At 39.7% G+C, this 27,904-nt stretch overlaps 2 protein-coding genes and 1 long non-coding RNA gene across 16 annotated transcripts in view; 2 read left to right on the top strand and 1 right to left on the bottom strand.

Annotated features, from left to right (window-relative positions):
* The window catches only part of kifap3a (kinesin-associated protein 3a), a 233,923-nt gene extending 227,003 nt beyond the window's left edge, over positions 1-6,920 (top strand). For all 7 annotated transcript variants that reach the window (XM_069938225.1, XM_069938224.1, XM_069938222.1 and 4 more), the window contains one exon: positions 6,180-6,920. In XM_069938225.1, the coding sequence (XP_069794326.1) occupies positions 6,180-6,288 (109 nt within the window). In that variant the 3' untranslated portion in view covers positions 6,289-6,920. The remainder of the gene's footprint in view (positions 1-6,179) is intronic.
* LOC138763679 (uncharacterized) overlaps positions 1,020-27,904 on the bottom strand; it is a 61,804-nt gene continuing 34,919 nt past the window's right edge. Inside the window, exon 3 of the long non-coding RNA XR_011357721.1 lies at positions 1,020-1,397. This is a non-coding gene — a long non-coding RNA (uncharacterized lncRNA). The remainder of the gene's footprint in view (positions 1,398-27,904) is intronic.
* odr4 (odr-4 GPCR localization factor homolog) overlaps positions 8,719-27,904 on the top strand; it is a 117,496-nt gene continuing 98,310 nt past the window's right edge. For 4 of the 8 annotated variants that reach the window (XM_069938233.1, XM_069938232.1, XM_069938231.1 and 1 more), the window contains exons 1-4: positions 8,719-8,826; positions 17,198-17,301; positions 22,083-22,201; positions 25,805-25,936. In XM_069938233.1, coding sequence (XP_069794334.1) covers positions 22,103-22,201; positions 25,805-25,936 — 231 coding nt within the window. In that variant the 5' untranslated portion in view covers positions 8,719-8,826; positions 17,198-17,301; positions 22,083-22,102. Of the gene's footprint in view, positions 8,827-8,853; positions 9,129-17,197; positions 17,302-20,994; positions 21,098-22,040; positions 22,202-25,804; positions 25,937-27,904 lie in introns of those variants that run through there. The other 4 variants (XM_069938228.1, XM_069938227.1, XM_069938230.1 and 1 more) reach the window with 4 other exon arrangements.

Below are 27,904 nucleotides of genomic sequence, written 5' to 3'. Positions count from 1 at the left end.
CAAAGGCGCTATTTGCCTTGGCGAGTCTTTTCTCTATCTCGTTGTCGATCCTTGCATCCGATGAAATGGTTCAGCCGAGATAGGTAAACTGGTTGACCGTTTTGAGTTTTGTGTGACCGATGGAGATGTGGGGGTGCTGGTAGTCATGGTGGGGAGCTGGCTGATGGAGGACCTCAATTTTCTTCAGGCTGACTTCCAGGCCAAACATTTTGGCAGTTTCCGCAAAACAGGACATCAAGCGCTGAAGAGATGTCTCTGAATGGGCAACTAAAGCGGCATCGTCTGCAAAGAGTAGTTCACTTAGTCTTAGGCAGAGACTTAGTCTTTGGAGAAACAGATAGCTGATTTGGAAAAAGAATTCCAGAGGAATTGTACGGAGGATAATAAGGCAGTTTTGAGAAAACTGAAGTTACGATATAAAACATTACAAACATATCAGTTTGAACATCTGAATCAAAGATCTAAACAGCGCTATTATGAGTTAGGGGACAGAACCCATAAAGTTTTGGCCTGGCAATTGAAAACAGAACAGATATCAAGAACTGTGAGGAAAGATAATTCAGTTACTCTTAAACCTCGGGAAATCAATGACCATTTTTTTATAATTTTATAAGAAATTATATATTTCTGAAGGAGTTCGAGATGACGGATTGATTGAATCTTTTTTGTCAGAATTAAATTTGCCAATATTAGGGGAAGATGATGTGAGGAAATTAGATTCTCCTTTTACAGATTTAGAAATAAAGGATGTTATTCAACAAACGCCTAATGGGAAATCTCCAGGAGATGATGGATTTACTGTTGAATTTTATAAAGTTTTATGATGATCTGTCCTCTTTGTTTATGGACATCCTTCATTAGGTAACTCAAGAACAAGCCCTACCAGACTCGTGTTTAAGTGCAGTAATAATAGTTATACCAAAAAAAGACAGAGCTTCTTTGAAAGTAGCTTCATATCAACCAATTTCTTTATTGAATGTCAATTATAAAATAATAGCAAAATTATTGGCCAATAGACTTGCAAAGTATTTACCACAATTGGTACATGCTGATCAGGCTAGTTTTATTAAAAATAGGTATACCTCTGACAATATTTTTAGAGTGATTTCATTGGTCAACGCTTCACAACAGCGACCCGACCTACCAATGGTAGTTGCACTAGATGCTGAGAAAGCTTTTGATAGGGTCGAATTGAATTTTTTATTTAAAGTGTTAGAGAAATATAAGTTTGGACCCTTTTTTATTGGTTGGGTGAAAGCATTATATAAAAAATCCTGTAGCGAGGGTGACGACAAATGGTCATACCTCTTCTTTCTTTAAATTATCATGTTCTACTCATCAAGGTTGTCCTTTGTCACCAGCTCTATTTGCGTTGGTCATCGAACCTTTAGCTCAGGCTGTTAGACAGAATGAGAATATTAGAGGTATAAGGTTAGCAGATGAGGAATACAAGATCAATTAATTTGCGGATGATGTTTTTATATATTTAACTACTCCAGAACGATCTTTAATTTACTTGCAACGATATGGTAAATTATCAGGTTATAAAGTGAATTGGGATAAAAGTGAAATCCTACCATTTTGTGAAGAAATCTATGACCAGTGTAGATAAATTACTAAACTTCGATGGACTGATAAAATTAAGTATTTAGGGATAATGATTGAAGTTAAGAGTCAATCATTGTATAACTTAAATTACGTACCGTTATTGAGAAAGATTAAAGCTGATTTGATTAAATGGAAGGATTTACCTATCTCTTTAATAGGTCGAGTAAACTGTATTAAGATTAATATTTTTCCACAAATCCAATATCTTTTTCAATTGATTCCTTGACCCCTATCAAAATCTTTTTTTCAAGATTTAAATAAAGCAGTTCGAGAATTTTTATGGAAGGGAAAATTAGCAAGAGTAGCAATAAATTGACTTGGAAGTATTCTTTGGGAGGATTGCAATTACCTCATTTCCAAAATTATTACGAGGCAGTTCAATTAAGATTTATTAATTGTATGTTAGATGTTACATGTCCCCCTAGTTGGGCCAAGGTAGAATTGGCTGGTATATCAGAATCTTGTCCACATCAATTTGTATTTAAATGGAATTCTGTTTTGTTACAATGATTAGAGATTTATTATTAGATTTTGTTACAATGATTAGAGATTACAATTATTAGAGATTTGGAATAAAAGGAATTTATTAATAGGTTCCAAGGGTAAAATATCAGTTCAGGCTCCAATATATCAAAATAAGTTAATTCCTTTTACATAGAATAATAGATTTTTAAGAAATTGGCAAAATAAAGGACTAAAATCATTGCAGGATTGCTTTGAAGAGGGTGAATTTTTATCATTTAATCAACAGAGAGAAATTTGGAATTTCAGGGAATTCTTTGTTTGTTTATTATCAAATTGGAGCATTAGTAAAAGAACATTTTGGAAGAGAAATGAAAATTCCCAAGTTGACGAAATTTGAGTCTACGATTTTTCATTTTTCGGATAAGGATTTTATTTTAGAGATGTACACCTTGTTACAAGACACTATGGAAAAAATAAACTTAGATAAATATAGGATTAAATGGGAAAATGATTTAACTTGTGATATTGACCAGGCCGACTGGGAGAGGATGTGTTTGGAAGGTGTGAATAAATTGCTTAATGTAAGATACAGTATGAATAATTATAATTTTTTGCATCAATTATATCTAACTCCTGACAAATTGAGGAAATATGGATTTAGTAGTTCAGAGTTGTGTTTTAGATGTGGATAATGTGTTGGAACTTTTTTACATTCGGTCTGGCTTTGTAATAAAGTTCATTCATTTTGGGATAAAATTAGGGACTTTCTTCAAAATTTGTTTAAAATTCAATTTTTATTAGATCCCAAAATTTTCTTGCTGGGTTATATTGTTCTATTTTTGGACTTGGGGTTAGATAAGTTTCAAATTGTCTTTTTTATTGAGGATTCCATTACAATATAACTTGAAAATCATGTTTTTGCTGTAAATATTTCACTTTGGACTGTAATTAACACATTTCCTGTTATTGTCATTTGTTCACTCAAATTAATTAATCTGTGAATCTTTACTGATTTCAGAATTTTTTATTAAAGAGGGAAAGGTTATTTTTTTAAATATATAATCCATAATCCAGATCTTAGAAATAACAGTTAAATGAACCTGTTGAGGAGTTTTCTGAAGATGCGTATGAAGTCTACATACCAAGCAGACTTGGTTTCTAGTACATGCACACTTTACCTGCTGTAAGATCTGTGTAATTTAATTTAAACATACAGCACAGTAAAAGGCCCTTTGGACCCATGAGCCCATGCTGCCCAATTACATCTAATTGAGAACTGCTGGCATGTTTTGAATGGTGGGAGGAAACAGGAACAACCAAAGGAAACTCACACAGATTATGGGGAGGACAGACGGCACTGGAAAAGCTTTTCACTACGCTAACTGTGCATTAATGAATATTAACATTCTCATTTTTAAATGTAAGTGGCTAAGTGAAAATCCTTTTGTTTCAGGATATGTTTATTATTTTAGAAGGGAGTGATCCCCTTTGAATAAAATAAAACTGTGGACTATCTTTAAGGAACAGGTACAGTTCAAGCATATCCCTGTGGGAGAGTAGGCCAGGGGAGAAGAAACCCAGATAAATAGGTATGTGGCTAAGAGGCAAATGGAAATGGGAAAAATGAACAAAGGAAGAGAGAGGTGGATCAATAGGAGTGGGAAAGGAGTGTGGGGTTTGTAAAATTCAATCTTCTATCTTTGGGCTGTTGCCTACCTGAACCATAAAACATTACAGCACAGAAACTGGTCCTTCTAGTCTGTACCAAACTATTTTTCTATGTAGTCTCACTGACCTGCACCCAGTCCATAGCCCTCCATACCCCTCCCATCCATGTACCTATCCAAATTCTTCTTAAATCTTAAGAACTGAACGCAATACTCAAGTTTGGTTCCTCCAGAGATTTGTAGAACTGCAACATTATCTCACGACTAATGAAGCCCAACATAATATAGGCCTTCTTAACTATTGACTATCAACCTGCGCGGTGATTGTATGAAAATATTTTTTTTAGACTGCAAGATGAATAGTGCTTGTTTGGCATGATGTTTTTCCATGTGTACCGATGAAAGACTTGTGGTGAAGTCACCATTTCTAAATTTCTAGTAATATATTGCAGTAGGATAATAGGCTTGTAGAGTAGGAAAATGTGTGAAGTTGGTTTGATAAGGCAAAAATGCAAGCTTATGCATTTTGGTAAGAAAAATAACATATAGATAAAGCAGATCATTTGAAAAGGAGTGCAGGTGCAGAGGTTATTTATTCACAAATCATTTTTTTTTCGAAACTTTATTTATTAATTTTAACATATGAAGAAAGTAAGTAATTCACGTACAGAAAAAATACAAAATAAAATAATACAAGTACAAAGTAACATAGTTAATACAATACCAATCTCGGCATCTCCCCCTAACAATTAAAAACTAAGACTAAAAAAAACCTATTTTTAACCCCTAAACCCCCCCTCCCCACCCCCACGATAAAGAGTGAAGAATTAATACTATTAGTATAATTTTAAAAAAATATATATCTTAAAAAAAGATCGATATATATAAAAAAATTAAAAAATTAATTAAGTATTAATTATTAATCCAAAAAAATATTTATTATATAAGAATATATATGAAAAAACAAAAACAAAAAGAACTTAAATGAAAAAAAACAACTAATAATTAAAAAAAAAACTAAAAAAAGAAAGAAAAAAGAAAACATATATATAGAAAAAATATATAATAAAAAAAGTTTCTTTTTAAGAAAAAAAATGATTAATTCAAACTTATTTAAATTGTATATAATCAATGAATGGGGTCCACTTTAACTCATAAAAAGACATCTTATCTTGTATAGAAAAAAATATTCTTTCCATAACCAAACAAAACTTCATCTCTGAATACAATCTATCTAAAGACAATACATTTCTATTCTTCCAAGTAATCGCTATACATTTCTTGGCCACTGCCAGCATATTCACAAATCATTGAAGGTGTCAATTCATGTTGAAAAGATGGTTAATAAAGTATGTATGATTTTTGCATTTATCAGTGGAAGAATAAAGAGAGAAGTTCATGCTGAACCTTTGTTAAACACTGTATGGTCTAATTGGAATATTGCGTTCAATTTTCATCACCTCATCATAGAAAGGATGCAAGAGCTTTACACAAGGCTGAGGGATTATTTGAATGACATGTAAAAATGCATGACAGTGGGGAGATGATTCCTTCAGTGGAGAGATTGAGAACTGGAACTCACATGCACAAAGTAATGGGGAAGAGAATTAAGAGTGACAATGAGGAAAAACCTTATGCGGCATCTGGAACCTGGAATATATTTTGTGCAGATGTGTTGGAGGCACGTTCTTTTGTAGCATTTAAAAGGGAATTGGAAAAAAATGTGTGGTGATATAACCACTACACTGGCTGCACTCTTACCAGCCTACTGCAGGGGGCAAACACTGTATCTACCGGTTAGCAACCTGGGAGGCAGGCCCCACCTGCCTGCTGTCAAATACTGACCCGTATAAAGACTCAAGCCGGTCCCTTGGAGACAGTCAGACACGTGGAGCCAGGAGTGTACTGAGACCTGGTTTGTACAAGTTTAAACTAATTAAAGCCTGTTTTACAGTCTGTGGACTTTGCGTCAGAATCATTTGCACAGCAGCGCTCACAATGTGGTGAAGAAAAGTTTGAAAGGCTATAAAGGGTTGAATGAACGAATTGTTGTAACACAATTAGCCAAAAGTTTTCCTCCTGTGTAGTAACCATTCTATAATTCAATATTGCAGGCAGGTCCTGTTTTAGTAATTAATTAAAGTTAAATAAAATTTAGAGAAGCAAGAGAATATTGAATCATGAAAAAAATGGTCATTCATCACAATGCTTTATGGAATTTTGTTTTGTCCAAAGTGACGTCTCCTTTGAAATTGTTTTCCAGAAGCTATCTGTACTGAAAATAAAACTTTTTTTGCAATCTTAATGAAAACTCAATTATTTTACCAGCTAATTTAAAAAAGATAAATTGCTTAAAAGTAAATGCTGAATCAGAACTGCATGTGTGCTTTTATGCCATATCTTTTAGATGCTAATTTTAACTTCCTTCTTCAATTTCAGTATGGCCTTTGATGGATTTGGTCAGCCGGTTAGCTTTCCTGGGCGTCCAGTCACAGCCTATGGTTACCGTCCAGATGATCCTTATCTCTATCCATTTGGAACTAGATAAGCTCAGCAAGAAATATTATTAATGGCTTTGTAACACAGCTTGTACATAACTGCATGTGTAATGTACTGTTGTCTGTATTGGTACTGCATAGTGTCAGAGCTAGGATGTGAATTACATTTGTATGTGTTAACAGTCCAATGTCTTGACTGAAATATATTTGTGTTATTTAATGTGCTTTCTGGTTTTATCCTTTTGAAACTCTGAATGAATTTGAAAAGAATAACTGGAACAATGTCTCCAATTTCCAAACTATAGTCTTAAGTAAGTCAATTCCATATCTAATCATTTGCTATTTAAGTTATGAGATGTTATTTTGTTAATTTAATAATGTTCCATTGGAGCAATTTTATTGTTAAAGCTGTTTACTGTAACAAGCAGTTATTCTATTGTTTAGTGTATTATTTGCAGAAATGTTATCACAAAATACAGAGCCATATTCCCAACATAAACTGCAATTAGATGCAATTTTTTTTTTCTGTTCTGCTTGTTCCACATATAGTATGCTTATTTCTATTTATTATGCCATTACTGTGATCTATGAACAAACGTGACTTTAAACAGATCTGGCAGCATTGGTTGTTTTTCATTATAGTAACCTATTAAATTAATAAATTGGAACTTCAAATAACTCAGCCAAAGTCTTATTTATTGTTTCTTTTCTATCTCAGTGGTATATTTATAAGTAAGATCTTCATCCTTTGGTTTCACTGGATGTATGACCCTTTGTCAAAATTGAAAAAAGGTTTCCAGTTTTCCAGCATCTACAACTTTTTATTTTTATTTACAAAGCAACATGCTTGTTCTTTTTGTCTGTTGCAAGATATACTTAGCTGCTGGTGGGTAATTAAGATTCTGGGCTTCCTTTAGTCCCAATCCACAACAGTTAACTCTTGAGAGTTGCTCAATGACCGGTGTTGCTCTGGGAGAAAGAGTATCATGTCTATTTTACTTTGTGAAAAGTGAGATCAATTGTATTGCAACACCATCAAAATTCCCTAATAACAAGAGAATCCTCATTCCGAGTTCAAATTCTTTAGCATTTCTAATGCAGCAAATGGTTAGCTTGATAAAGAGTATTTCCCCTAAAAGTATCCGAATTTTAAGTTGTACAAATGTATCAATACAACTTAACTCTTCACTCTGCCTCCATTGGGGAAAAAAGGTACACTCTGGAGCCTGGGGATGGATACAGACTGCAGGGCTAGTTGCTGGAGTTGTGGTGTTGGCGTTGGTCCTGATCCCGTGCATCCTTCCCTGCCTCCAGTGCCTGATTCAACGAGCGTTGTCACAGAGAGACATCCCCAGACCCCAAGGCATGTATTTGTCCCTACTGCCCTCCCAAGAGTATAGTGACTACAAGAGGTCAGAGATGCCAGCAGCTTCTTGCCCACTGCCATCAGATTCCTGAATGATCAATGAATGAAAGACACTGACTTTTTGTGCACTATTTTGAACTTATTTTTAAGGTGGTTTATATGAATATTTGCACTGTGATGCTGCAGCAAAACAATGAATGTCATGACTTGTTCATGGCAATAAATGCTGATTCTGATTAAATCAAACTGTATACAAATAGCCTTGAATAAAATCTGGATCGTGCTATATGGCGAGCTCTCCACTGGCCATCGAGACAGAGGTGCACCAAAGAAGAGGTACAAGGACTGCCTAAAGAAAGCTCTTGGTGCCTGCCACATTGACCACCGCCAGTGGGCTGATCTCGCCTCCAACCGTGCATCTTGGCGTCTCACAGTTCGGCGGGCAGCAACCTCCTTGGAAGAAGACCGCAGAGCCCACCTCACTGACAAAAGGCAAAGGAGGAAAAACCCAACCCCAACCCACCAATTTTCCCCTGCAACCGCTGCAACCGTGTCTGCCTGTCCCGCATCGGACTTGTCAGCCACCAACGAGCCTGCAGCAGGCATGGACATTACCCCTCCATAAATCTTCGTCCGCGAAGCCAAGCCAAAGAAGAAAAAAGAATTGTTTGATTACAAATTCTTTGTCCCAAACATTGTGGAGGCCACCATATGTAATCTGTCAGTAAATCTGATCTGTGAACTTGATAGCCAGTTTTCAGAAGCCTAGGCTGGTATTTACTGCATGGATCAAAGATTCCACATTATTTTGCACAGGCATGTCATGTCCCGGACTCCAACCAAATTTATTAGCACTCAAACTAGTTTTCCTATTGCACGGTGTTGGAATTGGCTATGTACAATTCAGCGACGACTGACATTACAGCCTCAAATGCAATGCAACGAACTGCATCATAAAAAGTTTCGGGTGTTGAAACGCTCAATATAAATACAAACGTGGTCATCCCGAACTGTGCCTGAAAGGAGTTTGGGAGTGGAACCATTGAGCCCGCCAGCCTGCGGGAGGCACTGTTTTCACTTAAACGTGCAGCGCACGTGCCCGGCCGTTACTGGCAGACACGTCATCACTGCGGGCCATCCGCTGCTGATTGGCTGTGAGCTGTCGTTGGGATACCACATCGAAAAGGGCCGACGTTGGGAGAGGAAAGAAGTGGAGGGAGAGGTAAGATGGCCGGCGGAGTGGGGGGACTGGTTTGGTGCTGAATTGCACCAACGGGCCGGAGAAAGCGGCTGAGTTTCTCCATCATGTGGGTGGACGGTATGAAACAGCCCGAGCGCTCGTCGGTGGCAACGCTGGAGACGCTCTCCCTTCGAGAAAAGCACTCGGCTAAAAGACGCCGGCACACCTGCTTATTATCCAACTTCAGTACTTTCATGACATTTAAGTAGAAACACCTTGAAGAAGTGCTCAGGCCCGAACCGTTGACTATATATCTTTAGCACCAAAGGAGGCTGCGAGGCCTGGTGAGTTCCTCCAGCATTTCTGTGGACTTTACCGAAATCACAGCGTCTGTCGCCTCCTAACATTTTATTGGGGTTGTGTGTCTGGTGTCGCCACCTCTGAGATCATAACGAACGCTGTCCGTCATCGGTTTTGTCCTGCCCTGAGTAGGTGTTGGGAGCTCTTCTCTCACCATCTCCAGTCAAGTGATCCGAGTCGAGCTTGCGTCTTCAGTAGTAGCAAAGTTACTCTCGTGTCATCACACCAGTTGTCGTCAGTAGCCATTATAATATAGATTTAAACAAGAAAGTCTGCAGATGCTGGGGTAGAGTGCAATACACAAATGTGCTGGAGTCACAAAACGTGGACTTCGATACAGCCCTGACCACATCTCCATGTCCATCATATCTCCCCTCCCCTTATTGGTCTACCCCATATTTAGTGTTGCAACAAGTGTGACACTATGACAGCACCAGTGACCTGTTTTTGAATCTGGCACTAAGGAGTTTGTACATTCTCCCCATGTTTGTATGGGGTTCATCCAGGTGCTCCTGTTTTTTTCCCCACCCTCCAAAACATAGGATTGACGGTTAATTGGCTGCAGTGGGTTTAACTGGCTGGAATCAGCTTCTACCATGTTGAAAATAAAATATTGCTCTCTAATTTCTGTTACCCTACAGTGGGATCCCAATACCAGACACATCTTCCCCTCCCCCACCACTCCCTCAATAACTAGCAGGTACAGTATCCCACTTAACGGTAGAATCTAATCCCATTGATAACAAGAATAAGGCACAACAGTCCTTTCTAGGTGTGCACCAATTATAGTCCCCTCCACCTTACAATTCACACTCCAGCATTGCCCACATCTCAACCTGGAGTGGAACTAGTGTTTGTTCTCTTAAAAAAAAAGCAAGCCGCACCTAGCTGGAGGTGCTGGCAAGGTGCTCAAGAAAGCCAGTCATGAGGTGCCCTCACCTGTGTGTGGGCCAACCTTGATTGACATGGGAAAATTCCTTTTAATCTGCCTGCTCAGACGACCAAACATTGATTATCTTCTGTTCTGAGCAGTTTCCTGGCTGACCTGTTGGATAATAGTAATAAAAAAAGAAGCTGAGGATAGGCTGGTGTGGGAAAGGGACAAAAGTTACAATCTTGCATTTAGATTAAGATTCTGTGTGGCTGTCTGCAATCTGGATTTTTCATTGAACACAAAACTACACCACAGGCCCTTTGGTCCTCAGTGTTATTCCAACTTATATATTCCTTCAAAAAAAAGGACTAAACCCACCCTACCCCATAACCCTCTATTTTACTTTCATTCATGTGCCTCTTAAATGTCCCTAATATTTCAGCCTCCACCACCGTCCTTGGCAAGTCTCCTCTCATCCTTCTACACCCAAAGAGAAAAGTTCCAGTTCTACTAACCTTGCCTCAAGTCATGTTTCCCAATCTAGGCAACATCTTGGTAAATCTCCACTGTACCCTCTCCATTGCTTCCACATCCTTCTTAGAAGGAGGTGACCAGAAGTGAACACAATACTCTAAATATTGTCTTACCAGAGATTTGTAGAGTTGCAACATGACCCCTCTGCACCTGAACTCAATCTCTCTCTCCCCCCTCCCCCATTAATGAAACCCAGCATCACATAGGCTGCCTTAACTATCCTATCAACCTTGAGGGATGTATAGATTTGAATCCCAAGGCCCCTCTGTTCATCCACCCTCTCAAGTATTTGACTATTAACCCTGTACTCAGCCTTTGTTTGTCCTTCCAAAATGCATCACCTCACACTTAGCCCAATTGAATGCCATCTGCCACTTTTCTGCCCAACTCTCCATCCTGTGTACATTTTTTTGTAACCTTTGACAATCTTTAGCTCCATCCTCAACTCCACCAACCTTAGTGTCAAGTGTAAACGTACTGACCCATCCTTCTGCCTCTTCATCCAGGTCATTTATATATTTTTTTTTAAAAATCACAAAGAGCAAGGATCCCAGAACAGATTACTGTTCTACTGTTTTGCAGCATTACTAGTCACCGACCTTCAGGGCAGAATACTTTCCTTCCACTACTACTCTGCTCTCTTCCTGCAAGCCAATTTTTATCCACAGTGCCAAGATTCCACTGATCCTGTAGCTCATGACTTTCTGGATAAGCCCTTCATGGAGAAACCTTCTCAGGTGTCTTGCTAAAATATCTATTGCCCTACCCTCATCAATTTCTTTTGTTACCTCAAAAAACTTAATCCTTTCACAAAGGCAGGCTGACCATCCTTGAATAGGCTGTACTTCTTCAAATGCTCATAGATCTTATCCTTAAGAATCCTCTCCAATAATTTGCACACCACTGACACAAGACTCACCGGTCTATAATTCTCAGGATTCTCCTTATTACTTTTTTTTTTAAAAAAGCAAGGTGACTACATATGCCATTCTCCAGCACCTCCCCTGTGATTGAAGAGTATTCCAAGATCATAGCCACTGCTGCAGCCATCTCTTCTCTCGCTTCCTACAGCAACTTGGGGACATTAATCTTGATGTTAATAAGATCCAACACGCACAGGCCTGTTCTATTTCAACCTCACCCTGATCAATGTCCTTTTGTGAATAATGAAGCAAAGTATTCATTTATACCTCCTCAACCTCCAGACACATCTTTTAGCAGCCCCACCTTCATTTTCATCATCCTTCTGTTCTTCACATACACATAGAATGCCTTGGGGTTCTCCTTAATCCTACATGCCAAGGCATTCTTATGCCCCCTTCAAGCTCTCCCAAGTCCTTAAAATCCTACCTGGCTACCATACATTTCTCATGAGCCCTTCCTGTATCTAACATATGCTTCCTTCTTCCTCTTGACTAGCTGCCTCACCTGTTTTGTCAGCCATTGTTCCTTTTCCTACCATCCTTTTCTTATCTCAGTGGGATAAACTTATCCTGAACCCAGCACAAGTGGCCTCTAAACATCCTCCACATTACTTCTGAGTTTTCACCCTTGAAATCTGTTTCCAATCTACTCGCTAGTTCCTGTTACTTCATAATTAGCCCTTCCCTAGTTCAGCATTTTGTCTGTTTTTATCCTTTTCTATATCTATGTTGAAGCTCAGGGAATTGTGGTCACTCTCACCAAAATGGTCCCCCACTGAGAGGTCAACCACCTGACCAGGTTCATTACCTAGATCCAGTAGGACCTCCTCTCATTAGCCAGTCCACATACTGTGTCAGAAATCATTCCTGAACACACCTGACAAACTCAGCCCCATTTATCCCTCTTACAGTCATGAGGTGCCAGTCAATTTTAAGGGAAGTTGAAGTCACTCATAACTACAACCCTGTATTTCCCACACCATTCCAAAATCTGCCTGCTTATATGCTCCTTCGTGTCCCAAGGGCTATTTGGGGGCCTATACTACTCCCAGCACATTTATACTACTCCCAGCACATTTATACTACTCTCAGCACATTTATACTACTCCCTTCCTATTTCTGACTTCCACCTGCTGACTCAATGGACACTCCCTCTGCAGCATCCTCTTCTATAGTCATGATACTATTCCTGATGACAACCACCACTCCCTCCCCCCAGTATCTGCAGCAGCCAACCTTACCCTTCCTCCAGCCAAGTTTCTGTAAAGGCCACAACATTGTAGTTCTACATACTGGTCTATGCTCCAAGTTCATCCCCTTTATTCCTAATACTCCTAGCATAGAAATAGACACATTTCAACCCCTATAACTGGCTTCATTTAGGTTTTGTCCCCTGCCTGACCTTTCACACCAACACAAAACTCAAAAGAATCATGGTTTTGTCTTTCTATGCTAATCTCTGCACTCACCTGCCAAACTAATTTTACTTATTTAATCCCTCCCCAACAGTTCCAGCAAACCTGCCCACCAAGATATTGGTCCCTTTCAAGTACAGCCCATCCTTTTAGTACAGGTCAGACCTTCCCCAGAAGAGATCCCATTGATCCAGAAATCTGAACCTCTACCACAACTCTTTAGCCACACAGTCATCTGCCACAACTTCCTGTTCCTACCCTCTCTGGCACATGGCACAGGCAGCAATCCTGAGATTACCATCCTTGAGGTCCTGTTTTTTTAACTTTCCTAACTCCCTATATTCCCTCTTCAGGCCCTCATCTATGTCATTGATCCCCACGTGAACAACATCTTCCCCCCCCTCCCCCCTCTAGAATGCTATGAGCTCAATTTGAGACATCCCTGACCATGGCACCTGGGATGCCACATACCATCCTGTTTACCAAACCTCCTATCTGCTCTCCCAACCAATGAGTTCCCAGTTACTGTAGCTCTCCTCTTCTCCCCCTTCCCTTCTGTGCCAGAGACATAACCACCACAACTTGTCCCTGGTAGATCATTACCCCAACAGTATACTTGTTGTTGAGGGGTACAGCCATAGGGGTGTTCTGCACTATCTGCCTCTTCTCTGTCTCCTGACTTTTAGGAGTGATTGTCTCCCTAAAGTTCCTCTCTATCACTGCCTCTGCCCTCCAAATGATCCTAAGTAACTCCACTTCCATGTCACAGACTCCCAGGAGCTGCAGCTGGATGCACCTCTTGTAGGTGTATTCATCAGTGACAATTGTACTGTCCCAAATTTTCCCACATCTTGCAATCAGAGCATTCAACTACCCTAACTGCTGACTCCATTAACTCTTCCTAATTAAATTCAAAGATCTTCCCTTATTGAAATCAAGCTAAGCCAAAGCCTCTATCCCACTCCGACACTGGGCCACTGGTCACTCTGCTTGAGCTACCCCTCTTTATTTGTCACTACCCCTTATCTTAATTACTCCTCCCACCAATCACCATATGTTTAACTCTTAACTTGCTTTTTAAAGGCACTCACCTCCACTTGGCTCCCGACAGTCCCAGCTCTCTAGAGTCCTACATTCCTTGTAATGGTCCTGAGATGTTGTGGCCCACTCCACTTTTTTTTAAAGGCACTCACCTCCAGCTGGCCCATGATAGTCCCAGCTCTCTGGTATCCCACATTCCTCGTAACGGTTCCCAAGTGTCTGTGACCTGAGTCCAGCTCTGCCCTTTTTTTTAAAGGAACTCACTTCCAGCTGGCTCCCAACAGTCCCAGCTCTCTAGAGTCCCACACTCCTTGTACTGGCCCAAGATGTCTGTGTTTCAACTAGGACTGTCAGGAGCCAGCTGGAGGTGAATGCCTTTTAAAATAAAAAGTTAAGGGTTAAACAGATTGTTTTGGTAGGAGGAGGAATTAAGATAAGGGGCAGTGAGAAATAAAAAGTACAGAGATGTGAGTGCCTTTCCTTTTTTAATGTTAATTCTTAATATGTATGTTTTCAGTGTGTGATTTCTTTTTGTGCAAATTCATGGCTTGCATTTGGAATTGTCATACACCTTTACATCCTCAGTATTGATTTGTTTCATCTATCTTTTAGTCTGTTTCTCTTCGGAGTGAGAGGGGAAGATGGAGAAGTCATGATTCACATGGCCAAGGCCAGAAGATAGGAGTAGCATTTGGCCCATTAAGTCTGCTCTGCCATTTTAATCATGGCTGAAGTATTTTTTTTTTATCTCAACCCCATTCTCCTGCCTTCTCTCTTGTACCCTTCACACCCTTTCCAGTCAAGACCTATCAATCTTCACTAAATATACTCGATTGCTTGCCCTCCACAGCTGTCTGTGGCAACAATTATTTACCGTCTGGCTGAAGAAATCGCTCTTATAATTTTATTATGAATTGTCTTCCCACAGACTGTGAGATTTACCAAATATTTATTTTAAATTATATATTCATGTATCTATATGATTATCATATGCCGTGTATTATGTGCACTGTGGTTTGGAGAAACACTGTTTTGTCAGGTTATTAAGTACAGTCAGATGATAATGATCCTGGTCCTTGATTCTCCCACTATTAGAAACATCTTATCAATGTTCACTCTATCCAGGCCTTTCAATATCTGATAGGTTGCAACTGCAAGCCCAGAACCATCAAACATAAAACATTCAATATATTAATCCTTTTATATCGGGCATAATTCTCAAAAAATACCATGATTGTTTTCCGAAGCCTAAATCTGCTCGTGTTACTCCAAATGTGGTCTGACCAATGCCTTTTTAAGCCTCAGCACAGCATTCTTGCTTTTATTTTTTATCATCTCAAAATTAATGCTAACATTGCATTTGACTTCCTACTAAAGTCTCAATTCCTATAAAGCCTCTGCATTACATCCTTACTTTTATATTTTAGTCCTCTAAAAATGAATGCTAATGTTTAATTTGCCTTTCTACTAAAGCCTCCACAATCTCTTCGACTACCTCTTTCAGAACCCCGGGGTTTATAGATACAGGTGTATTTTTTACCTTCAGCATCCTAAACACCTTCTTCGTAATAGTGACTACATTCACTTCTGCCCCGACTCTTAATTTTCTGCCACGTTTATGGTGTCTTGCACAGTGAAAACTGATGCAAACTACCTACTTGTCCACCTTTTCTGTGTTCCCGATTTCTAATTCTCCAGCATTATTTGCTAATGTTCTGATGTGCACTCTTTTAACTCTCTAAGTGTGAAAAAATGTTTGGGTTATTTTTATATTATTGGCAAGCTTGCCTTCATATTTCATCTTCTGTGAAGAAGTGAGTAACACTCTTAGGATTAGGAAGGAGGTTCTGCTGAGGAGCTTGGGACAAAATTGAAGAGCAGAACCGCAAGGGTAAAAACATGAGTCGCAGGGAAATCACAAAGAGCATTTGAATGGTGTGGGCTTGTGGGTCGGAATGGCTTGTAACCATGCCGTAGCTCTGTAAAAAGAATTGGAGAAGTAAATGCATGGCTCAAAATAAGGGGATAGTCATTTGAAACTGGAATGCATAGAAATTGTATCTCTCAGACTCTAGTGAATTTCTGGAATTCTCTGCTCTTGAGTGTGACATCTCTTGATCATTGGATATATTTAAGGTGGAGAGATATCTATTTGAAATGAACTGTGGTTTATGGGAAACTGGCACAGAAAAGGGGCTGAGACCAGTATTAGCTGGCCATAATCATGTTGAATTGCAGGAATGGCTTCAGCGGGTTGGTGGTCGACTTCTTTTTTTTTTCTTTGTATTCATGCGTATTCTTATGTTTTTCACTACAATGCCACTTCATTATTTTTCTAATTTTGATAATTTTATTGTTACCATTTACCTTTTTTTAGACATTCATTAATTCAGATACCTTGCCATTTGGCATGGACGATCATAACTCTCTATCTGTCATGACCTCTGACCCTCCGAATTGTATTTGTTGCCTCCCCTGTTCTCTTTCAGTGAAGGCTCCATTTTTGAGCTGAGACTATAGTCAATGTTGAATTCATGATTATACAAGGGAAAAATACTGAAGAGGTTTCCAGTTGCTGCCGTCAGTTGAAGTGTCCATACTGGATGGGTAACCCTGGCCATTGATCAGTAGATTCATCTGCCCAGTGTTTTTAGTTTTACAACCATAAATACCAATTTGTAGAATATGTTTGTAAAAACAATCCATCATCTGCAATCCATGGCTTCACATGACCCTTCAAGTACTATACTTTGCCCAAGCGTGATCTGTAGGCTATTGGACGGAAAGAGCACCTTACACCTCCTTTTGATAAGCAATTATGCAGCACCGACACCAACATACAGCACGGTAAAAGGCGCTTTCAGCCCATGAGCCTGTGCCACCCAATTAACTAAAAATCCCATTACATTTTGAAGGGTGGGAGGAAACTAGAGTTCCCAGAGGAAACCCATGCAGTTACAGGGAGAAAATACAAACTCCTTAGAGACAGCGCCGGATTTGGATCTGGGTCGTTGGCGCTGAAACAGCGATGCTCTAAATGCTATGCAAACCATGCCGCCCGTGTCTCATATTTTGTGATAATCAACACAAATATTTGAAAGGAGATTCTACTAATCTTTCTTTACTATGAACTCTTGGGGGTAGAAGCCTTCTTTTAAAATAATCTGCTTATTTTGGGTAAAGTTTGTCATTATAGAGAATTGCTCTGTTTACTCTTTTATGCAGAGAATTGTATAATCTAAATATTGAATGTTTCTTTTTCCTAGAATTCCTATTCCACCTTAGCAGAATGTGTACTTGGAGGAGTTTTGGGCATCTCTTGAGTACAGTGTTTCGAGCACTATAGACAGATCCAAAGTGTTGTATTGAGGTAACATTCACCACTGTATTTGTTTAGATGTGTTTACAAACCATGACGTTCTTCTTAGCAAACGTTTTCTATTACTGCATAGGTTATGTGGATAATTGTGAATGATTCCTGTACTAGAATAACGTACATATTTTTGTTCCTTTCCTCTTATAATTACATAAATACATATATTAAGGATAGGGAAACTTCAACTTGACTTGTTCCAATCTTGGATGCTGATCTGCTTTGAACTTGCCTGAAGATACAGCTCTTTCACATGGTCTGGCACATTATTCAAAATATTTGTCACTTCCTACTGTTATTTTAACTAATTTTATTTTTCTTGAACATCTTGCTATACTGCACATGCGTAAGAAATAAAATTGAAAATGAAAATAAAATGCTCAATAGATTGGACAGCATCTGTGGATAAGGAAATTGGTAATGTTTTGGTCCAGTGACTTTTGCTAAATACAAATTTTAGACTTTCATATAAGGTGTGTGAGGGAAACTTTAACTCTTGGATATGGCTCAATATTCAATATTTCCAGTATTTTTATGGCTTTATTAAAATAGTGAACAAGTTTTAGATAATTCCAAAAGATATTAACATAGAATCATAGAATACTTTAGCACAGATAAAGGTCCTTCGGCCCATGTAGTCTGTGCTGAACTATTATTTTGCCAAGTTGCATTGACCTACACTTGGACCATAGCCCTCTATATCCCTCCCATGCAAAATCAGAATTTATTGTCATGAGAAAGTCACAAAATTAATTGTTTGGTGGCAAGATTATAGTGAAAACGTTCATATAAACTACCTTACAAAAAATAAATAAAATAGTGCATGAAAAGACAAAGTAAGGCAGTGTCTTTGGTTCATTGATCATTCAGGAATCTGATGGAAGCAAGAAAGAAGCTGTCCTTGTGCCGCTGAGTGCTTATCTTCAGGCTTCTGTACCTTTTTCCCGATGGTAGCAGAGTGAAGAGTCTGATCTGGGTTGTGGGGATCCTTGAGCATAGAGGGTGCTTTCTTAAGACACCGCCTCATGTAGATGTTCTCGATGGAGAGAAATCTGGTACCTGTGATGTTGCAGGCCGAGTTAACAACCCTCTGGAGTTTTGTCTTGTCTTGAGCATTGCCATCTTCGTACCAGGCAATGATGCAAGCAATCAGAATACTCTCCACGGTACACTTGTAGAAGTTTTCGGTGACATATTGAATCTCCTCAAACACCTCAGAAAGTATAGCCACTGGTGAGCTTTCTTCATGATTACATCGACATGGAGGCTCCAGGACACATCCTTGGAGATGTTGACATCCAAGAATTTGAAGTTCTTGACCTTCTCCACTGCTGAGCCCTCAGTAAGGACTAGATTGTGTTCTACTGACTTCTTCCTGAAGTCCACAATCATTTCCTTGGCATTGCTAATGTTGAGTGCAAGGTTGTGGTGTGACACTTCTCAGTGAGCTGATCTATCTCCCTCCTGTATGCTTCCTCATTGCCGTTTGTGATTCTGTGCCAACTATGGTCTCATCAGCAAATTTTTTGATAGCATTGGGATTTTGCCTGGCTACATGGTCATGGGTATATTGTGAGTAGAGCAGTGGGCTAAGCATACAACCTTGAGCTGAGCCTGTGTTAATAGTCAGTGAGGAGGAGACATTGTTCCAATTTGTACTGTCTCTGGTTTTCCAATGAGGAAGTCAAGGATCCAATTGCAGAGTGGGGTGCAGAGGCCCAGGGTTTAGAGCTTCTTGACCAGCACTGAGGGAATTATGGTGTTGAAGGTTATGTACATACATGTACCTATCCAAATGTTTTTAAATGTCAAAATTGAGCCTCCATTCATCACTTCATCTAGTAGCTCATTCTATGCTCTCACCACTCTCTGTGTGAAGAACTATCTCCTAATGTGCCCTTTAAATATTTTGCCGTTCACCCTTAACCCATGTGCTTTAGTTCTTATCTCATCTAACCTTGGTGAAAATAGTCTACTTGCATTTACTCTATTTTATACCCTTCATAAATTTGTATATCTCTATCAAATTCCTCTCTTTCTCTGCGCTTCAGGGAATAAAATCCTAACTGTTTAACTTTTCCCTGTATCTCAGTTCCTCAAGTCCTGGGAACATCCTTTTAAGTCTTCTCTGTACTCTTTTCATCTTGTTGATATCTTTCCTGTGGTTAGGTGACCAAAACTGTGCACAATAGTCCAAATTTGATCTCACCAATGTCTCATACAATTTCACCATAGCATCCCAACTCCTATACGTAGTAGTTTGATTTATGAAGGCCAACATACCAAAAACTTTCTTTATGACCCTAACTACCTGTAACGCCACTTTCAAGGAATTACGTGTTTGAATTCCCAGATCCCTCTGTTCTACAACACTCCTCAAAGCCCTACTATTTATTTTATATGTCCTACCTTGATTTTTCCTCCCAAAGGGCAAAACCTCACACTTAAAACATTAAATTTCATCTGCCTTTTTGCAGCCCATTTTACTATTTGGACCAAATCCTGCCACAAGCTTGGAAACTACACCCTTAATCTTGGTGTCTGCATATTTGCTGTTCCAATTTACCACATTATTATCCAGATCAGTGATATAGATGACAACAATGGACCCAGCATCGATCCCTGAGGAACACCACTAGTCACAGGCCTTCAGTTAGATAGGCAATCATCTACTACTACTCTGGCTTCTCCAGCAAAGACAATGCCTAATTCAACGTACCACTTCATCCTGAACACTAAATATCTGAACCTTCTTGAACAATCTTCCATGTAGGACCTGTCAAAGGCCTTACTGAAATCCATGTAGACAACATCCATGGCCTTGCTTTCATCAACTTTCCTAGTAACGTCCTCGAAAAACTCTCAGGTTTTTTAACATGATCTACTACACACAAAGCTGTGTTGTCTATCCTTAATGGACCCTATCTATCCAAATACTCATATATCCAATCCCTTAGTATACCTTTGAAATATTACTTATTCTGTCTTGGCAGTCTCCAACCGGACAGCATTGACGTCAACTTCTCCAATTTTTATTAACTCCTTGCCACGTGTCTCTCTCCTTATCCCTCTGTCTCCTTTCCTCCAACCTCCTTCCCTTCCTTTCATCAGAGAGCTACCTTCGGCCTCTCCTTCTCTCACTTTTCAGTTTCTACCCTCTCACCTGTATCCCACCTGTCGCTTGTGCCCCTCCCCACCCCTTCCCCCCCTCCCCCTTCCCCACTCTTCTCTTCTCCTCCTCCCCCTTTTATTCAGACACCTGGCTGTTTTTATTATACGTGATGAAGGGCCCAGGCTCTTTACTTCCTGTAGAAGGTTGTGAACATCTTGTAAACACTGATTACTTTTTACTTGACTGGATGCTGCCAAACCTGCTAAGTTTCTCCATCACATTTGTGTATTGCACTGGACTTGGCATCTGCAGACGTCCTTGTTGATACAGCATTAGAATTTTCGCCAATAAACACAAAACTACAGATGCAGTAATTAAGACGGTTTGTAAATCTCACTTTGATCTGGATCATAAATGCTTCAGGTTAAAATGATATCTGTAAAATGATTTACTTTAAATCTTCAAATCTGAATCGCAGAAAAAATGTTTGGGATTGCTTCAAACCTTTTCACATTATGAAGTTTAAATTCTATGAGGAAGTTTTTTTTCTCCAATTCATGATGTCACTGGAGTCAAGCTATGTTGTCACAGAAACTGAGTTCTATATAGAATATCTTTTCTTCAGTTGTTGCAGCTATCAGTTTCAAACAAGGTCACAAAGGGTAAATTGAGCTAACACTGGTAAGTATAAAAAAAACATTTTATAGTGTTATGTGGCATTCAATCAACTATATAACTACAATGTAAATCACAATATTTTTAAGGCTATATGGAAGCCTATGTCCAGCAGTCATCAAGACAGGAACAGTGAAAAGTAAACTTTTAAAATTTAATATTTAAAACAGAATATTGGCAGGTCGAATATTTGAGCCAATAATCAGAGTTCAAGTAAAAAACCTAAGCAAATCAAAAAGTTTTAGTAGAATAATTTCAGCAATAGAGAAAACATTGGACAGCATTATTTAAAGTTTGGTTCCTTTCTAAAATTGACAATTCTGAATCACTTACTTTGTACCTAATTTTTATTCCTAGCTATGTGAACAAGGCTTCTGCTAAGTATATTGTCTTATTTCCGATAGACACAAACAACATAGTATTATAATGTTTTTATTGTAGTTAGATGCCCTGAGACACTTTATGGGAAATTGACACTGGAGTATATAATAGAACATTTGATCAATAATTTGCTCTAAGAAATAGGTTTTAGGAGAAAAATAGCTATCTGGGGAGGAAACTGTAGATTTTGCAGTCTTGGGCAAAAGCTGGTTGCAATTAATACCTGGGATCCACAAGAGGGCAGAATTAGAAGGCTACACATTTTAGAGGGTTTTCAGTAATGGTTACAAAATTGGGAGAAACAAAGCCTTGGGGAAATTTGAAAATAAATCTGAGAACTTCAAATTTTGTGCAGAAGTTAATATAGCAAGCAAATGTATAAAAGGTAAATATTGGCGATGCTGGAAAGTAGAAATAAAGCAATGGCTTTGGTAGTTTTTTCAAAGAAGACTTTCAGAGTTGTAAAAATTAGCAGTATATATTTTGATGTTTTGTCCTTTCAGGTTAATCACTTAATTTTCTGTAATTCCATTTTAATATTTTAAATGTGTTATTTGTTTGTTTGAAGTAAGACTGAAGGCTCCATTCATTGTGTGTCAATTAAATCCAGTTCACCAAAGATATTTTATCATGGGAAAAACTTACATCATCGGAGAGTACAGTGAGAAGTATCTTAAAAAGCTGAAGGCAGAAGAACGATATGGGACAACTGGCATTTTGCTTGGGCAGGTAAGCAAACTGAACAATATTCTGTTCATGTCAGAGCTTGAAGGAAAATAACATTGACATTTAAGACTAATCAAAAGATCCCAATTAAAAATTACACTTAATATTGCATACAAATACTTTGTCATTATCTAAAAAATACACTATAACTCATTTCATTGTTAATTAATTATATGTCAGGTCATGTGTCTGAGTGGTGGTACTGGTACCATGTAATCCAGTACTACCTGCCATGTGGTCGGCGACTAAACTGGCTCCCCCAGTAGGCTTACCTGGTGCAGAGGGTGGCTAGACACCCTGCAGGATGAAAAGCAAGACCTGTCAAAGGGCAGACTAACCCTCTCACAGGGTCAATGGCCATCTAGCAAACGTGTGCTGTGATACGCAGAAAGGGCATCCTTACATCAAAGCTTGGTCTGGTCATTTACTGCAACAGAACTTCCCCCAGCCGTCTTGGAACTCACCATGCCACTGGATCTGGGAGGGGCTGTCGAGAGGGTGCATCTGGACCTGTGCATCTCCCTACTCATCTAAAATCCATTCACACACACACTGTTATTTTTTGAGGAGTGAGGTATCCTCATATCAAACCCATCATCATCCTATGGAATGGATAGCCAGGCATTCAGTATTACACATGTGAATTAAGAGGATTGGTCAGATTGACTATTATGAAGTTCTTAACTTCAATGGTGCAACTGATCAAACCAACCTACTCTTAATCACACGGTGAGGAATGTTTTATGGATTCGGGAGAGGTGATTGGGTTTGGCCAAGCAAAGTTTATATTAATGAAAAGTCACTAGGCATCTGAACTGATTTGGCCCAGAGGAGATGGTGTTTTTCACATTTTCATTTTATTAAATTAGATCATAGCAGTTTAAGCACCTTGCTATTGAATAATTATTTTCTGTAAACTTTTATGCCATTTTAATTTTTATAGCATTGAGTCAATCTTTTTTGCCACTCTTACTTCAATAGCTCATAATCATTATTCTCAAAGTATGGTGGTTAGTTTGGTCAAAATGCATACCTGATTGCTAGGTATCTTAGTAGTTGTATATTACATTGAGGGTGAGTGGATGGGGTGTTAATTGCCAAGTGAGGGAGAAGAGGTTACAGGGAAATGGTGGGGAATGAGATTATTTACTCCAGCATATATCTGATGGGTTCGAAGGAATCCTTTCAAGAAATGCACATAAATATAGTACTAATGAAATAGAATGTACTGTAGGGGCATGCTGCGACGGCAATCGAGCCAGTGCTCCAGGCAGCGAGGTCAACCAGGAGCAAGCAGACCGCACAACAGCACTGGCCCCAGCTAGCCGGTGGTCATACAGCTAAGGCAGCATAGTGGCCAGCATCCCCAACAGGGCGCTGGTCCCTGCTGCACAGCCTACAGCTTGGGGAAGGGATTTTAATGCAAGAAGGGTTCCCGCGCGCGGGAAACCCGCTATTGTTATGTGGGCAGTGACGTCAGTTGATAGGGCAAACGGCAGGAACGCCAACAATATAAAAGCTGGGGCTCAGCCCCAATAAAACACAGAGGTTTACCTTGCTATACCTGTGTGTGTTCTCTGAGTAGCATGTGGCTACAATTGGTGACCCCTATGGTTTAGATGGCATCTAAACCCAATGATGAGCGAGCTGGCAGCAGTCCACGCAGTCGCCCTGAAGCTGCTGGCCCTCTGTATGATTTGGCCCTGTGTCTGGTTTAACTAGGCTGAGGCACAGTTTCAGATCCGGCAGATCACAGCCAGTTTCATCCAGGGGCCCCCGTCGGAAGGTGCCTATACTGCCTTCAAAGAGCTGCTTATTCAGACTTTTGGGCTCTCATGGTGAGAGAGAGAGTCACATTTGCTTCACTTAGGCTGGGGCCAGGCCCCCATCGGCCCTGATGAACAATATGCTGGCCCTCTTTGGGAAGCATGAACCCTGCATTATTTTTGAGCAGGCGTTCTTAGTGCAATTACTTGAAGATGTTCAACTGTTCCTGGCGGATGCCGACATCAATAACCCCTGGAAAGTTGCAGCACGAACAGACATTTTGTGGAAGCAAAAGAGAGGGTGCTGGGCGTCCAAGGGGCTTGTTACCCTCATCTCCTCCTGGGTTGCACGGTTTGGCATACCATCCCACGTCACATTGGACAGAGGGGCCCAATTCACCTCCAGCCTCTGGTCTGACCTCGCGAGTCTGTGGGACGCTCAGCCACATCACACTACAGCCTATCACCCTCAATCGAACAAGCTGGTGCAGCACTTCCACAAACACCTCAAGTCTACAAGGATCCAACTGGGTGGACGAGCTACCATGGGCCTCAACACCTGTCCTGCAGCACTTGTGTACAGAGCTTCACTGGTGGTCCCCGTGGAATTCACACCGTCTCCAGACAAGCAACCAGATGACACAGCAGCACTCCTCCACAGGCTTCGGGAATGAGTAAGCAACCTGGCCCTGACTCCACCTACCAAGCACGGACAAGTGAGGACCAACATACCCAAAGACCTGCAGGACTGTGAGTATGTTTTCATCTACAAGGGTCCACACCATCCACAGAGCCCATACGAGAGTCCATTCTGGGTTGTATGAAACAACGGTACCATGTTTGAATTGGAGGACAGAGGCAAGCCAGAGGTCTTCACTACAGATAGGTTGAAGCCAGCACATCTGGACCCAGCATGCCCCGTTGAGACGCCAGTACCACACAAGAGAGGCAGACTGCCAAAGACGACAAAGACACTGCCTTTGGGAATCAAAGACAAAACCGCTGGTTCTTGGGGGGGGTTCATGTAGTGGTATGCCACCGTGGCAATTGGGCCGGTGCTCTGGCCGGTAAGTGCAACCAAGAGCCAACAGACCACGCAGTGGCACTGGCCCCAGCTACTGAACCAGTGGTTGTACGGTTAAGGCAGTGTAGCATCCCCAACATGGCGCTGGTCCCCACTGCACAAACAACAGCTTGGGGATAGTGCACGGGGAAGAAGGCATTGTAATGCAAGAAGGAGACCCGTGCATGGGAAACCTGCTATTGACATGTGGGCAGTGACATCAGTTGATGGGGTAAACGGCGGGAACGCCAACCATATAAAATAGAGCTATACCTCGGTATACCCATGTGTGTCTTTTTTTTTGAGCAGCGCGCGGCTACAGTATTACAAAAATTTTATGGGATTGTACTACTTGAAATCATCAATACCTGTTGTTTGGAGACATTTCAAAAATTTTATCAAATGAAACCATAACTTTGTGTTTGTATACTCTTGGCTTTTTTTTAATAATTTTGTGAAATCCTTTACATGAATTACTTGCTTTGTTAAAGGGAAGAAATATGCATCCATCAATCATTACAGACACTCAAATGTATATTTCTGATGAGAATTACATATTAAAGCTGTTTAGTTATGTATGAGGGGTAACCATCCTTCATTTATGATCCAATGATAAATTGATGGCTAATTATAAATTGTGGTCAAATTTAAATAATTTTATGATAAACCGAAGGTGTACATGAGCAGTGAAAATATGATGTTTAAAATTAAATGTAAGAATGCGTAAGTATTTTTATGCCATTGTGTAATCTGATTACCAACCTTTTTTTTTGTCAGGTTACACCAATGAAAACCTATATAATATTTGCTGCTCAAACTCCACTTAAAGATCAGGCTGAGCTTCCACCGGATAATCCAGATGAAATGAATGCAAGTGACATAGAATGGGTATCTGAGCATGCTCGACAGGTCAGTGTTTAAAATAAAATAATTTATTTTATTTAGAGAGAGCAAAATGTTCTTGCATTCAATATAATAGCCATCCTAAAACATTACATGCAAGTGCTCTGTGCCCAATGCTGTATTCAGAGCAAGAATTGATGATAAGATTTTGATTAGTAAGCTTGAGAGGGAGAAGAGAAAGACAGTGACAGTGAAAGGACTGGAGGTCAAGATAGATGAAGAGAAGAATTGGAGACAAAGAGACCATGGAGAGAGTTAAAACAGTGGGAGAAACAAGAGAATTGGACAAGTGTTTGAGTGGGGGACAAATTCAAAATGTATTGAAAAGTCAACTGAACAGATATATTAAATATGTAAAATCTACTAGTTGGAGTTATATGACCAGAATCTATTAACATTTAGTGAAGCTGTTGGAAACTAGATTTCCTCACTCTATTGATTGGAAAGAAACATTACATTGCAATGGCAACTCAGTGTTGGACCTCAGAAGTGGCATGAGTCAGCAATCCACTTTTCCTTAGGCCTAACTTCTATATTGAATGGCCCCCAAAAAGACTAAACCGTACAAATATTTAACTGGAGAAAATGAGAGTGTAACATCTTTGTGTACGATAGGGAATGGCAATGATCAATAACTCTTATAAAGCAATGATGAAAAGTATTTAATTTCAGAGCCTCATAATGGCAAGTATTACGAGTTAAAATGAGCCAGAGGTGTTACAGAAATAAACATAATGGCTCAAATACTCTATATACACCTCTAATATTTGCTTATGGGCCCTCATTCAAGTTTTTGTGAACTCTCGTTTTGATTATTTTGTAGCAAACTTCAACAGGGATTTTATCTGAAGGCTGAACTTGACAATTGGAGTCAGATGACTCAGGCAGTTAGATTTGAAAAGCTCAGATCAGCAGGATGTTGATTGGGCAACAGAGATCAAGTGATCCAGAGAACTTGTGACACAGGGTGGTATCAATTCACTTCAACTCAGCAATTTTGGGAGATGATACTGTTGACTGGAGTTCCACACAGTACATGCAGCAGTGAGTAGGAAATATACAACAAACTAGTTTTTTTCTACAATTTCATTGCATTCCTAACTGCCCTCCCTCTTTCAATCAATTCAATGAAATGGCTGCATATGTTCTTTCTTACACCATCCAGTTCACCCTTTTGCACTGTTCAATTTTAAAATTTTCACCCTCATTTTTGAATCTCTCTATATCTCCACTTTACTTTTATTTCTGTTGTTTCAGCCATCCTGCAATTTTCCAAAAACCTTTGCGCTCTTTCAATTTTCATCCTTTGGTCATCCCCAAGTTGACAGGATTTCTGAATTTACTGTTCTTAAATAGGATATGGTGGACCCATTCTCTGAATATTTGTTATTCCAGTCCATGGCTTATTGCATCTCTCCAACTATGATTTGATACCTTTTTTTTTAATTCTCTTTGCTGCTCTAAGGGCACCTCTTTGACCAAGATTTTCACTATTTATTCAATTTTATAAGTATTCTTGCTTTACTCTTGTAAAGTTTCTCCTGAGGAGGGAAGAGGCGAGCTCTAAAAGGCAGAATTGTGTATAGATTTATATTGCAGTTTGTCCAAGAATTGGGGAAATAAAATATGAAAGTCTGCAGATGCTGTGATTGTAGTAAAATGCATAGAAATGCTAGAGGAACTGAGCTGGTCATACAACATCTGAAGGAGGTAAAGATATATTGCCCATGTTTTGGCTCTAAACCCTTCTTCAAGGAATAAGCAAAGAACAGGAAGATGATAGAACAAAGACAAGACTGGCTGGGGGAGGAGTCCAGGCCAACAAAAGGATGTGATAAATGCCCAGGTGGAAGATGATGTGTTCCTCCAATTTATGGGTCATCTCAGTCTTGCAGTGCATGAGACCATGGGCGGACATGTCAGCAAGGGAATGGGACGGGGAATTGAAATGGGCAGCCACTGGGAGGTCAATGC

The sequence above is a fragment of the Narcine bancroftii genome, chromosome 5 (assembly GCF_036971445.1).
Source record: "Narcine bancroftii isolate sNarBan1 chromosome 5, sNarBan1.hap1, whole genome shotgun sequence".
In the NCBI taxonomy this organism is placed as follows: domain Eukaryota; kingdom Metazoa; phylum Chordata; class Chondrichthyes; order Torpediniformes; family Narcinidae; genus Narcine; species Narcine bancroftii.
This window is presented reverse-complemented; position numbering and strand designations above follow the sequence as displayed.